The sequence below is a fragment of the Macrosteles quadrilineatus genome, unplaced genomic scaffold (assembly GCF_028750875.1).
Source record: "Macrosteles quadrilineatus isolate MER2022 unplaced genomic scaffold, UCM_ALF_1.0 Scaffold_3__2_contigs__length_128488019, whole genome shotgun sequence".
In the NCBI taxonomy this organism is placed as follows: Eukaryota; Metazoa; Arthropoda; class Insecta; order Hemiptera; family Cicadellidae; genus Macrosteles; species Macrosteles quadrilineatus.
The window spans coordinates 100861219-100874699 of NW_026542596.1; the positions used below are offsets into that span (position 1 = coordinate 100861219).

Here is a 13481-nt window from a genome sequence, read left to right on the forward strand (position 1 = left end):
TGTGTTGATTGAACAAAATAACAACGTAAAATGAGACAAAAGACTTGTCACGTGTTTTTAAATAAGACATTCACAGTATAATAGTGTGGTGATATATTGGAATCAGCTGATAATTTGGTTTTATGTTTATTTTGTTATGTAAACAAACAATGTTATGTTTTGTTCTGTGATTAGATGAGTTTTTGATTCATGTTTAACTTTATGTAGCTGATGGATAGAGCTAAGCGGGAAATGAATATTTTAGAAGAAGCTATACCTATAATGAACAAGGTACATAACTATGATAAGAAAATAGATCTTTGGCAAAAGAAACGTACAGCCATTACACAGAAAATTGTAATCAGTTAGGACTAGTACTACAGTGAAGAATTTTGTCCGCTCAAAATTCTAAGTGTTTTTCATGTGGGAAAAGTGTAATATATTGGAATCAGCTGATAATTTGGAAAGAACAACAAAACCCAACTCAAAAGAATTCAGTGAAGGGGAAGAAGTATGGGTGAAAAGGAGGAAGAAGTATGGGTGAAAAGGAGATTAACAGATTAACTTGGATAGCAGGAACAATAGTCAAACGCAATGGCTTATACTATGAAGTCATGTGTGGTGGAGTGATAAAAAGAAAACATTCTGATCAACTGCGAAGAAGAGAAGGATAGACGGTAGACGATGGGGAGGGAAAGTGTAATATATTGGAATCAGCTGATATGGTTTTATGTTTATTTTGTTATGTAAACAAATTTTTGTTCTGTGATTAAATGAGTTTAAGTATGTTAGTTTTTTATTTGATTTATAATAGCATTGGCTATTGGATACAGTACAAAGAGGAAAACATCAGTTGTAATTAATTGTTGAGCAAAGATTACACTGAAGGTTAGTCGATATAGGGGAAAATAGTTCAGATAAAAAACGGATTATTTTACTTATCCAAATTTCCAAAAAATTCTGATTTATGTATCTCAATTACAGTTGTGTAGCTGCACACAACACAATTCTCAGGGAAATTTAATTATTTGTCCTGAAGCTGAATTTATGTTTCAGTGAATGTGTGATATTTACGGGGTTTCAATAACTACTATTGTCAACATCATTCTTAGTAATTCTTCTAGATTTTCTGTCATTTTAACACGATTACTACGCTGTTTTGAAGAGGTTAAAATATCTTTATTGCATTTGCTAAGCCAGCCCTGATTAAAATCACTATGAAAACCATAAACCTAATACATCTGAAAAGAGTATTCTGAACGCTTTACTTAGATAATAGAAGTTTATCTTTCAATTATCATCCTATTTTAAAATCTTAAGCCAGTGTTGATCCGTGTTTATTTCTAATCGCACTATGGTGCACAGACGCCCGTAGAATATGGTAATGCCGCATAATAACGTAATCAGGGGGTCTCAATCCCGGGCCTTCAATCCAATCCCGGGATTTCGGGACTCGCCTCAGCCGATCCCGGGATCCAAAAATTTGGCTAAATAAAACCATAGATAAAACATACTCCCTTATAAAACGTATTCCAAATTCAACCAAAAGATGAGATGTATACTAGCAACATCCAAAGTCAATGGTTTAATCTATGATACTTACTGGACCAATGTGGCGTCGCAAACGTCGCTGCCGCTAGGATCGCTAGCGTCGCCAGCAGCTGCATCCTGGAGCATGTAATGGGTTGAGGACGACCGCGACGCACTATATACACTGCGACATGTTACATTGCTACACTGCTACATTGCTATTGCTACATCATGTGCGTCATGACATCTTGATCTTGATATTGACATTATACCTTAGCAATGCGAGGACAATATTGCCCGAAATGACGACCATCTGACAAACTGTCTCAGCTTCTCAAGATTGCATAAGCCACATTCTAGAAACAGTCTTACATTATACATTTTAACATTAATTTATTGCTTGCACATGATATATCATATATGAGGCTGTTGTAGTAGATCTAGACAGTAATAAATTCAGTAATTCAGTGTTGGTGGCTGCAAGTGATGGTCGCAGTTCGCAGTCAAATTGGCACCAGACAGATTGGCACCATTGGTGTTTTAGCACCCGGCGTCGATATCATAGATAGATCAAAGGGATCAAACATAGGCCTACTCATTGTGATAGACCGCTGACTGATAGTGACCAGTTGTTGATTTCCGAATCCTCGAATTTTTCAGCACAAAAATGCAGGATTTGTTGTAAATATTGCTTAACTCATAATATGAAAAAAAAATGTTATCGGACCTTTTGAGTGAGACAGAAGAATGCTCAGCCATGGTTCTTTTTGTTTAAACTGTGATCTAAATATAATTTCACACATTATATTCAAAGTGACCAAAATAAAATTGGTTTCTGTCTTTTTAGAATCATATGGTTGAAATTCCTTATGTGTTTTTTTTTTCAAAACTATGTTTACAACATCAAACTTGAAATTATTAGTTTGTAAACATAATTTTTGACACAAATACACAACATGCAGTCTAAAATATTAGGGGTTCAACTTAGGTTGTGATATTAGGTACCAAGAAAACGGCCAAAAACAATAAAAAAAAACATGTCTTCAATTAAAAATTACATTTATTTCTCACAACAATAATAGTGATCATGTATAATTCTAAAGCAGAAAAGAAAACATCTCTTCAGACGAAGGTTAGAAACAGTCTAATTGAAAAAGAGCTGAAAGCAATATCAAAGGCAGTGGAGTCGGATGCAAGATATCAACAGTTCAAAGAGTCACAGTTTCGCACCAAATATGAAAAATATTTGACTACTGGGAATTTCGAAGTAGGTGCCTAGCATACTGATTATAATCCAGTGGTGGCAGCTTATTTCAAGCCAAATTTCTAGAATTAGCCAGAAGATGAATAGTTTTATTAATGTGACCATCTTCCAAAATCATGGTGTGTAATCATGTCGTGACCATCAACACCATGTATCATGATCATCTCTTGCGATCACGACATTGTGAATTTTTTATGTAACAAATTTTGCAGATGCATTCTATGATCCATCTTTAGAGCAAGATTAAAGCTTGGCTTATCTTGATTTTCTAACTGGTCCTCACCCTCACCTCAATCAATTTCGCTTATATAAATTTGAGGCTGAGCTAAAAGAAGAGCTGCTCATAGATCTCTAACTATGTAGAGTAAATATGATCTTAACATAGCACAAGCACAGTAGAAATGAGAATATCATTTATTAATTGTACTATACAGTACAGTTTACATTGCTACCGTACTTAAGTCTTGATATTTCTTTTAATCCAATTTTGTCACATTTCAAGTTATTTTTTTTATAAATTCTATTTATGTATTGGTATTTCATGACAATTATTTTGTTACAATTAATAGTTTCCCAAGGATGGAATTGAAAGTTGTTATTAAAGAGCAGCCTAAATTATAAAAATGTGACCTAATACTTTGTTATTGATCACACTGCAGATAGTAAGTAAAATATACCTACTGGCTTACTATTTATTCTGCAGTTAGACTAAAAACTTCATAACAGCAACTGGTTCTAGATTTATAATCATATTTAATTAAGTTAGTTGTGTGCATTCCTTGACTTAAAAGATTAGTTTGAATTACCTGCACTACCAACAGAGTGATCCTTGGTACAATGTAATTTTTAACTTAAGCCTATATTTGTCAATAATAACAATCAATTCTTCATGACATCGTGTTTCAAATTAATAATGTAGTTGATTTGGTTTCAGACTTCACTAAAAAAACTCGATTCATTCAAAATAGCTTCAACTCCATACATCAGCGAGGTATGCTTAGTTGAGTGTAGAGAATACATTTTGTGTATTTTAAAAGTAAATTGTTACTTTGGTGCTCTTAGGTCAGTATATGCTTTATTTTGTAACCCTGAAAAGGATTCACTTGATTAACTAGTGCTTATTTATACACCTACTTACCTAATTTATTGTGTTTGCATGTGTAACGCTATTGGCCTGAGATATAATTGCACCTCTCCCCCTTCCTTGCAGGAGGATTTTCTCCTTCCTTACGCCACGCCCCCCAACAAACCTAAAACCTCTCGCGCCCCTGGATCCCATACTAAAGCCACCCTGTTGCAGCTTTAGGTCTAGTAACTAGTCAGAGCACAGGAATTTGTTGCCATGGAGCTCAGGGTTTAAGTCCAGCAAATCACCAATTGCTTGTACCTGTGATAATGCAGAGCCTATGGTGGTTTGAAAGTTACTTTAAACTGAAGATAAATATTACATCTAAAAATATTACACAATGTAGCTTCTAGCCTTTAGTCCAAGTTATCTCTGTCAACATTCCTGGCAGAAAGCGTTTTAGCTTTAGAGTGCATAGGCCAGTAAATTAAATATCACACAGTAACTTATAGTCTTCTCCATGAGTTGTACCTTCTTGTTTAACCTTATGCTTAAAAAATCTAATCAAAAATGTTAACACATCACACATCTATTCCTTAGTTCACCATAAATAGCTTTATTGTTTGAACTCAAAACTGTGGTAGTGCCTTTTCAAATATTATATTTTGGAATCCACCAAAATATAACCTGATTGTAAATTGATGTGAAATGTAAATTGACTGTAAAAAAATTTTAAATTTAAAATTTCCATATTATTCTTATGGAGAACATTGTAAAATGTTGTAGTTTGCTTGTTTATGGATATATTTTGATCCAACTTGGGAAATTTATTTAATTATACTAAGCTATTATTATTTTACTAAAAACACACTTTAAGTTTCCCTGTATCAGCAAACATAGGTCGTTAAATAGATTTCAGTGAAAATCAATTCAGACAAATGGAACTTCGCTTAGTTGGCAGGTTTGCTCCGGCGGGGGTATTTTTCTTTTACCAGAGGGCTCTTTCCCATTTAGGTAGGTTTGCTACTAAAAATTTCCTTCAAACTTAGACACTTGTGTCTATGTTACATTCGTAATTTCACAAAACAGTTTTATCTTAACCCCATGTATTTTCCCCCAGCAAGTACCTCTTCACAAGTTGCTCTATACACATGGTGAGGTGGATGTTGACAAAGTGGTATGTCTCCACCTGCTGTCCGTACAACACTACAAGACACTGTCTTGTGCTCAGGAGAAGAAGTGGGTATTGTAAAGTCTACAATATTACAGATATTTTGCCATTTTGGTAACCTTAATTAGATAGGAATCTTCAGAAAAGCAGTTGAAGTCTTTAAGCTGCACGTTTTTGTAGAAATTTGTTCTTTAGAGATCAGGATGTTACCCTCCTCAGGGTCAAGAGGTTGTAGATGTAACCAAGGGATGAAACGGGTAATGATAAGACGATCCATCATGTACCTGTAGCTAAATTGTGCAGTGCCAGTAGCAGACTAGGAGCCATTTCAATGATTACCCTTTCATGCCTCTTCTTAGAGGATTGCCCAAGTAAAAGGACTTCAAAAATTACATGCCAGAGGTTTCTTTATAAACGAACATGGAATTCAATTGCACCTTTGAATACGCTTTGTAAAAGGAATACCTTTTTTATTTTGAATTTTATTTTAAAGTAATTTAATGCAAGTATATTCATTGTACAGGGTGTAGAAGTTTCACAACTGCAGTGTTATTTAGTGGCTGGTGGTAGAATCCGTAAGATATGTATATCTTAAGAATTACAGGTATAGGATTGCAGAGCCACTAGGATTAGTTTGATATAATTCAGGAGATTTCTGGTTTTTCAATTATATTTGTATGTACCAGTTGAATATTTTAGAGTTTAATCTGACACATTGTCAGAAGTGGGATGTTTGTAAAATGAATAGATATGCTGTGATAACCCCTTTTTTTTGCAGTCTAAGAATCTTTCCTAAACGATCCAAGCCGAATGTTTTGGAAACATCTTCTTTGCCATTCTACATATTAGAAATCGATCACAAAATTTACTTGGAATCGCGAACCTTTTTCCCACAAGGCCAAGAGGTAGTAATTATCGTTAACAGCAGTTTAGAAAAATTGGTCACATCAATCACTGAAGTTCTAGAAATAGTGAGTCCCCAAAAGCTGAAGAAAATCAAAGAAGTGTTATCAAGTAAAAAATCTATTCAGGAAGTGATGATCAAAATGAAGATTTTGAACTTTTTAGCACAACTGAAAGATAATCCGGTTTTACTGAATGTGGATGGTTATAGGATAGAAATAGCTAATTACACAGAAGAACCTGGCTTAGCAACCAACGTATTGACAGTAAGCCATATCATGGTAAAGGATAAGTCTAGGAAAATTGAGCAAATTCAAAGAGAAATCAGAACAAAAATTAACACCTTTACGGAGAAGAACGTGGAAGTGGAGGAGTCATGGGAAATGCTTCATAGGAAGTATTGCAACTGTGGGAAAAGTGGTTCGTTACCCTCACTGGCTCATGGTAGAACAATATCATTACTGAATGACGAGGGTACAGAGTTTGCTAGAGTCACTGAGTCCGGATGTCGGCTGCCTAAAGGCTCTTCTGTTTTGACCAACTCTCTAACAGCAATCATCAAATCTTCTCCCAGGGAAAGGAGAACAAGTATACCAGACCAAGGCAGTATGGTTCCTCTCAATTCTTTGTCTTCAGCAATAAAAAACCAAGAGGGGCGACTAATTCGTTCAATGTTGTACAAAGTTAAAAATTCACACAGAATTCTTATAGGAAAAAAAGCCGCTGAGTTGAAGTTGCAACATTCAAACTGTGATAAGAAGGGGAAGCAAAAACTACCAATTAACAAAATAATAGAGGGTGTCTTCTCAAGGGATTCCTTGTTGTCTTTTGCGTCTACTGCAGAAAACGAAGAGCTAAAGATAATGTTCCAGCCCTGCTGCAAAGGGGGGTTAGGCATGGGGTCGTACTTGTTAAATACTAAAACATCCAATACGGAGAAAAATAGATATCAGAGACAATCAGCGGTCTGCTCACTCATCGACGATGAAGTGATTCCACAAATGATCAAGCGAGAACAGAGTGTTATGAAGATTGCTCAAATAAAACAAGAAATATTTATGTCTGAGACAAGAAACAAAATGAAAAAGTTTCTTCAAACTGATAATCCAGGAGAAGTTACTTCAATATCGTAGCTATGAATATTAACATTCAATCCCTGGGATCAACTAAAAATATTGAATGTAAATAAAACTATTAAACTAATGCGGAATTTTAAAATGATCCAACCAACTTTTGATAATCATATTCATTATAGCTGTGGACCTATAAGCTGTAGAGGTTAGTGTAGATTACAAACACTATTAGCGTTATTTATCAAATTAATTTAACTAATTGGTCAGTCATAATTTTTATTACAACTCCAAAACTACAAGATGTAAAGGGAAATTTAATGACAAAGTTGTTTTTCTAATAAATTTGACAATCTTTAATTTTGTCAAAAAAATTATTGTTTCAAACATATTAATTGTTGACTTTTACTCCTTCCTCATCCAACTCCAGATGTCTTTCAAACAAATCTGAGGGTTGGTGGTACTATTCTAAGGGAGATCTTTATTGGGCCTAAATGCAATGTGTCATTGGGCAATCAATTAACGATGCTGTCTAACAAAAGGTCGACGTTAGATAACAAGACCAGAGTTTGGACAAGATACTTTACAAATTCCAATGGTGTAAAAACATAAAAAATGAAACAGATTGATAAGTAAAAGGAAATTGTTTTCCACCAAAATTGCTAAGGAGAGACCACATTCTTTACCAAAGTATGAGGTCTCATTCTAACCTATGAACTGATTATTTATCTGACAACTCTGACCTGAACTAATCACGATTTCATCACAGGGTAAGCATCAGTCCGTTCTATAAGTAATGATTTAATTGCATTACATACAACACAGCAACAACACAAAGATAATATAAAAAATAAATGTACAAAACTGAACAGTCTTCACAATAGGTTTAGTACAGTGCACTGTGAATAAACATAGAAATGCACTAGTATCATTAGCACCACATATAATTAATTCGAGTCACTGGTAACAAATACGGCAATCTACACCAAGCGAAATCAAAAGGCGGGACTTGAGATTCTAGACGAGGCTTGTGGAGAGCTCCACATCTGGAATGGGTTCTCTCCAGTAGTTGAACTGGGAGAAGTCTTCTAGTAGTGCACCACCTCCGTGCTTGGCCGGGAACATTTGGTCCACAATGTACGTCATGTTAGAGTACCTGCAAACAACAAACATTATAACCTCAAAATTAAGTGTACTAACCCCTGTCTTCAACTTTATGCCCCTCAAACCCTATTTTCACAGGTAAGCTAGATTATAATATAGTTAGATTATAAAAGGCATAGATCAAAAACGTCTGTTTTGCTGCAGTATGATAAAGAACGTTTTAAATGGTTAAATATTTTAAGTTTTTTCACTGCCTATGATTTTTAACAATGTTCTTTTTGACGTTTTTAATACATATTTTTTATTTAAAAATCAATTTATTTAAAGTTCATACTGACAGAAAATTGTTATCATTGAATGTCATCAAGAATTATTTCCAAAATTTAAGCCACAAGGAAGGGGTAGCAACTAGCTTACCTATAAAAATCACAATACTGGTCTAGAGCCTTTCCGTAAACAAAACTTCGTAATAAAAGCAAGTATATTTATTGTTGTACATTGGGCATATTAATTTATTTGCTATCACTAGATATATTTCATTGATGTCAAGTAAATATTTTAACAAAACCCAAATTAGTCCTCAAATGATGTAACACACTATCTATTCAAGGTGTGTTTGAATACTTAGAACTGATTCCACATTTTATGTAATTTTACAGGGTGCAACAAAAAACAGTTTTTTGCAGCACACTGTTCAGTGACAGGTCGTCTGAGATTGGTGGGGTTAAGCTCGTTGAAAAGCCTACAAGATGTCATTATCTGTGGTCATAGAACAGTGATGAACTGAGCAACGTGCGTTTGCTATAAAGCCGAATTAAAAAAGTAATGATTCAGTCATTGCAGCTCAGCAGCAGTTCCGTGCATTCTTTTAATTAGGGCAACGTGGATTCAGTCAAGTAGTACAATCATATGGTAGGTTACCAACTTTAGAACAATGGCTTCTACGTTCAAAAAGAAGCTGACAAGCCGTCCAAAGCAGATCGGACGCCAGACAACTAACATTTGATAGAGTTTGTGCTGCTGTGGAAAACAGTCCTCTTAGGCCCGCGCAAAAACAATCATCTGTTTTGAACATGACTGACCACTCGGTTAACTAATTTTGAGGTTCGACCTTAATTTAATCCCTACGGATTAATTTGTATTTATCTATTTAATTTGGTTGATTATCCATACGGAACATAATCGCGACGAAACCTCTCCATGTCGAACTAATTTAAAGAGTGCACGAACTGCCACTGAGTTGCAATGACTGAATCAACTTTTTTAAACGATAACAAATGCGGGTTGCTCAGGTGACCACTGCTCTATGACTAAAGATAATGGCATCGTGTAGACTTTCCAACGAACCTAACCCCACCACTATCAGACGACTTGTCGCTGAACAGTGTGCTACAGAAAATAGATCGGTTTTTTTGGCCGCACCTTGTATTTATTTACCAAAATGTTTAAAGTTTAAGGCGAAACATTTGGATACATTTAAAATAGGTTTCATACAAAAAGACCACAAAACAATAACAATAACACTTGTTACAACTATAAATTACTTCCAAAGTATTGAAAATCCCAGAACACAACAGCAAACAAATGAAAAAATGAAACCAAGGATGGAACTTCAACAAAACTGATAAAAACAGACTTTTAGAATATATATTCATCTTAAGTCAGAAATAGAAGATAAAAAACGAGGAATTCGCTATACAATAGCAAACATTAACATTTGTCTGATCCTTTACAAAATGGCCCCATTGATTGACCTTGGCACAAACTACCCAAAACAAAATACAAATTACACAAATATAGTTGAACTTATTTTTATTGATGAATTAGTATAAACAACATTTTTCTATTATAGGGTTTTGCGAGAAATTATTGAAGAGCTCTTGAGAACATATTAAATTCAGTTGATTGAAGAGAAAAAGTCTCAAAAAAAGGAAAAACTTCTATGGTTTTTTAACTAGGATACACTAACAGTATAGAAAAGCTTTATCATGTTTTAATTTAGTATTTTTTTAAGCCCTATGCTTAATTAAATTTGAGTAGGATGAATTAAGTTGACAAGGCAATACATTAACTAGTGTTATAAGCAAGCAATATGTTAACTGCACAAAAGCATGGTGCAATTTAATCAATTATTTCAATTACTACTATATAAAATTGTTTTAATAAACCAATATCTGTACAAACTAAAATCCCAGGAAATTGAATTTCACATTTTAATTCTGTTTATGTTATTGCTAAATTATATTAGACTAAAACCTACAACCAATGTCAACCAAATTAGTAGTAAAAGAGGAGTTACTGTACCTTACGGAATGTAAAAGTTAAATTTCTCTTTTCAACCCCGCTACATATGTCCTTATTAAATCTGTACTTATAAACAATAAACATGTCATTTTATATTTTAGTCCTATTTAACTGGTTTGATAAATATTTATATAAGTAAGTACAACGCGTTATTGGTCGGTATTGATACTCAGATAAACAACCCAAAAGTTAAGACAATTCAAAAACATCAATGAGCTCACTAAATGTAAGAATTTTTCAGAACTTTATATAGCCTACAATGAAAGGGAAATCACTGTCAATGATCATATAAAAACAACTCAAGAGATGAGTCAAAATCATCTGTAAGCAATACACAAGTAGACAATGTTGTTAACCACAAAACACTTTAACACGACACTGTGTACAGAGGAGAGGCGAATGGTATATTAAGAATAAGTTAGGAAGGGAAGCAGCGTACACTGTTAAGTCGGGAAGACTAAAAGCTTCATGCTGAAAGGTGTTTGGAGCCCCACAACTCCATGGCTTACCCAGTTAGAGAGCCAAAATAAACAAAACAAGAAGACCAATAATACTGGTTCACAGCCATCAACTTAAACATCGGACTTTACAAGGTTAGCCGGCAATCAGCGGCGGGAACAAATCGTTCACAATACAACTCTGGCCTGAGTAACTGAAAACACAAAACAGAAAATAATTCTTTTGGAACCAAAAACAAAAAGCAGAATACCAATGAAAATGCACCCGTAAATGTTGGACTTACAAACTGGCACCACCTTAGAAGCAGATAAAAAATTAAATGAACAGACTGCAAAAATGATAGAATAGTCTGACAACTATGAGAGTAGGCCTTACCACCAAAAGACAGGTGGTAGAAATTAGTGTTCAAATGAAAAATGATGTGCCAACTATGTCCTTGCCCAGAGTTTCGTAAAACCCTAACCCAATTTGATTATTTGAAAGAACTTGTGTTACAAAACTGTACAAGATTGCAAATTATACTTACGAGGATTGGAACGTTTGGGTCAGCTCATGCTTCAATTCACCTCGTTGGTTGATTGTAAAAATCCTGACTATTGGAATTCCTACAGCTTGGTAAGCCCAAACATCCTGGAATTAAAAAAGTGTATTACAATCCGACAACCTTAACACTGCCTATCACTATGGCGAGGCCCACCACAAGTTGATAAGTTGTTTTGAAGTCACGTGCAAACTGAGTCTGGTGTGAAAATCTGTATAGTGTATAGTTTAAAAGCTAATGACCAATGTATGAATGAGAGTTGTATATTTTTATAGTTAAGATTTGTTTTGACTTACAACTCAACTTAAATTACATAAGTAACACCAGAGTTGACCTAAGGAAAAGAATCCCAACACTTAGTCAAATACTTGTTCAATTTTAGAATTTTAGTTCAATAGGTAAGTCTGGAAGATCACCATAAAAAATCATTGTAAAAATGTAAGAGCAAAAATATAAATATTTCTAACGTTGAGTATCTGTCATAATTTGTATACTTACATTTATCCTATTGCCATAACCAGCGTAAAATGGCTGGCAATTTTGAGGGAATAGAGCCTGAACGTCTCGTAGGCAGGAGATTTTAAACTCCTCAGGTTTCTTTTCAATGACTTCCCTGAAAAAAATAAAAAATATTTTAAAGCAAATTCATAGAATGTATATTTTTTTAACGGTTACACCGATCATAGATGTTAAGAAGACCAAGCCAAATTCCTTTACAAAAATAGTTTACACTTACACCAATATAAAATATGAATATATGTTTTCAGCCTCAAGGTATAGATTAGTTTGAAAATCTAATCCATTATTCATTTTGCAAACAACATAATAGTTGAATGAAAGATTATTCATACTTAATATGCTCCTCACAACAGAAACGCAAATAATTACTCAAATATAAAATTTAAATGGGTGTGAAGTGATTAGTGAAGTATGTTATTTTTTTGTGCTGCAAACTGCCTGGAACTCTTGAATTAGTAGGACTAGTGCATATGTTCCTTCTTCAGTAAGTACTGAAATAGCTTGGAAAAAATATTTGACGTCCCGTGGCAATGGGTAAGATAAGCACACTGTGCTGGCATACAGGACGATCATATGGTTTTACCGAACTGAGACTGTGTGAGCTTTGCAGAGGAAAATTAAAGAGTGAATCCGTCAGAAATCATTGAAATCTATTAAGGAGTATCTAAATTACCTTATATCTGATATAATTTCCTTCATGCAATAACCATTATATTACAAGAGGATTTTCAACACCACCCAGATATGGAAACTGGTTATCTGGTTAATGATAAAACAGCTGAGTGGTTAGTGTTGATTCGATAATCAGAAAAATCTACAGGTCAATTCGATCCTGGGAAAAGTCAGCAGCTTCAGTTGAAATTCTAAATCCATTGTACAAATTGAAAGATCCAGCTGACCTTGATTGGACAATTATTGTCCAAGCTTAGGAAACACTTGATGTTATTGAGGGACACAACTCTCCATTCCACTCTCACTTTACAATTAAATATTAAAATACACACACAAAACGCATCGCTAAGTAAAAAAAGTGGTTATACAATTTTGTAAATTACAAGGCAAAAATGTGGTTCGGATTCCACTATAAAGTGTTACAGTAGGTATAAATATAAAGCTATAAACAGGAACTTACAGTAGATCCCTTAGTTTCCATTGGCTGTATGGAGTATTAATTAACAGCCGTGTCTAAGGAACATGTTGGCCTTAGTCACTAACAAGACTACAAGATCGCGCCACTCATCCTACCCTCATCTCCATTTCATGGCTTAAAATACTTTCATTTTTATGGTCGCCATTTCAGAATAAAGTATTCAAGTATTAATTAAAGGACATGCAGAAGTGACGTTGATAACTTACGTGTGGAAAGCACTGATAAGGCTGGTGGGATTGAGCAACATTGGTCCCTCAGGCAAGGACAAATCTTCCTGCTTGATAGACTTGAGATACTCCCTAGTCAGCCTAGACTGGCCTGTAACCATACCAGTACACAGCTGTAGTACAAATTACAACAAGAACATTTGACTAATAAGTATATACTAGTGGTCGTCCTGTGGTCGAAACTCGACCAAAAA

The 13481-nt window shown here is 34.5% G+C and overlaps 2 protein-coding genes across 6 annotated transcripts in view; one reads left to right on the plus strand and one right to left on the minus strand.

Annotated features, from left to right (window-relative positions):
- The first annotated feature begins 4993 nt into the window (after positions 1 to 4993).
- On the plus strand, positions 4994 to 7201 carry LOC128990845 (uncharacterized). Its single transcript, XM_054413459.1, has 2 exons — positions 4994 to 5078; positions 5789 to 7201. The coding sequence occupies exon 2, from the start codon at positions 6048 to 6050 to the stop codon at positions 7044 to 7046; it is 999 nt and encodes a 332-aa protein (XP_054269434.1). The 5' UTR covers positions 4994 to 5078; positions 5789 to 6047; the 3' UTR covers positions 7047 to 7201.
- A 567-nt stretch (positions 7202 to 7768) lies between these two features.
- LOC128988874 (phosphatidate phosphatase LPIN3) overlaps positions 7769 to 13481 on the minus strand; it is a 40534-nt gene continuing 34821 nt past the window's right edge. For 4 of the 5 annotated variants that reach the window (XM_054410606.1, XM_054410607.1, XM_054410604.1 and 1 more), the window contains 4 exons: positions 13267 to 13378; positions 11890 to 12004; positions 11377 to 11480; positions 7769 to 8139 (listed from right to left, as the gene is read on the minus strand). In XM_054410606.1, coding sequence (XP_054266581.1) covers positions 8001 to 8139; positions 11377 to 11480; positions 11890 to 12004; positions 13267 to 13378 — 470 coding nt within the window. In that variant the 3' untranslated portion in view covers positions 7769 to 8000. Of the gene's footprint in view, positions 8140 to 10900; positions 11044 to 11376; positions 11481 to 11889; positions 12005 to 13266; positions 13379 to 13481 lie in introns of all 5 variants that reach the window. The other variant, XR_008490439.1, reaches the window with a different exon arrangement.

What these genes read in the sequence shown, in the direction of transcription:
- LOC128990845 (XM_054413459.1), top strand. Translation starts at nt 6,048, where the DNA reads ATGATCAAAATGAAGATTTTGAACTTTTTAGCACAACTGAAAGATAAT.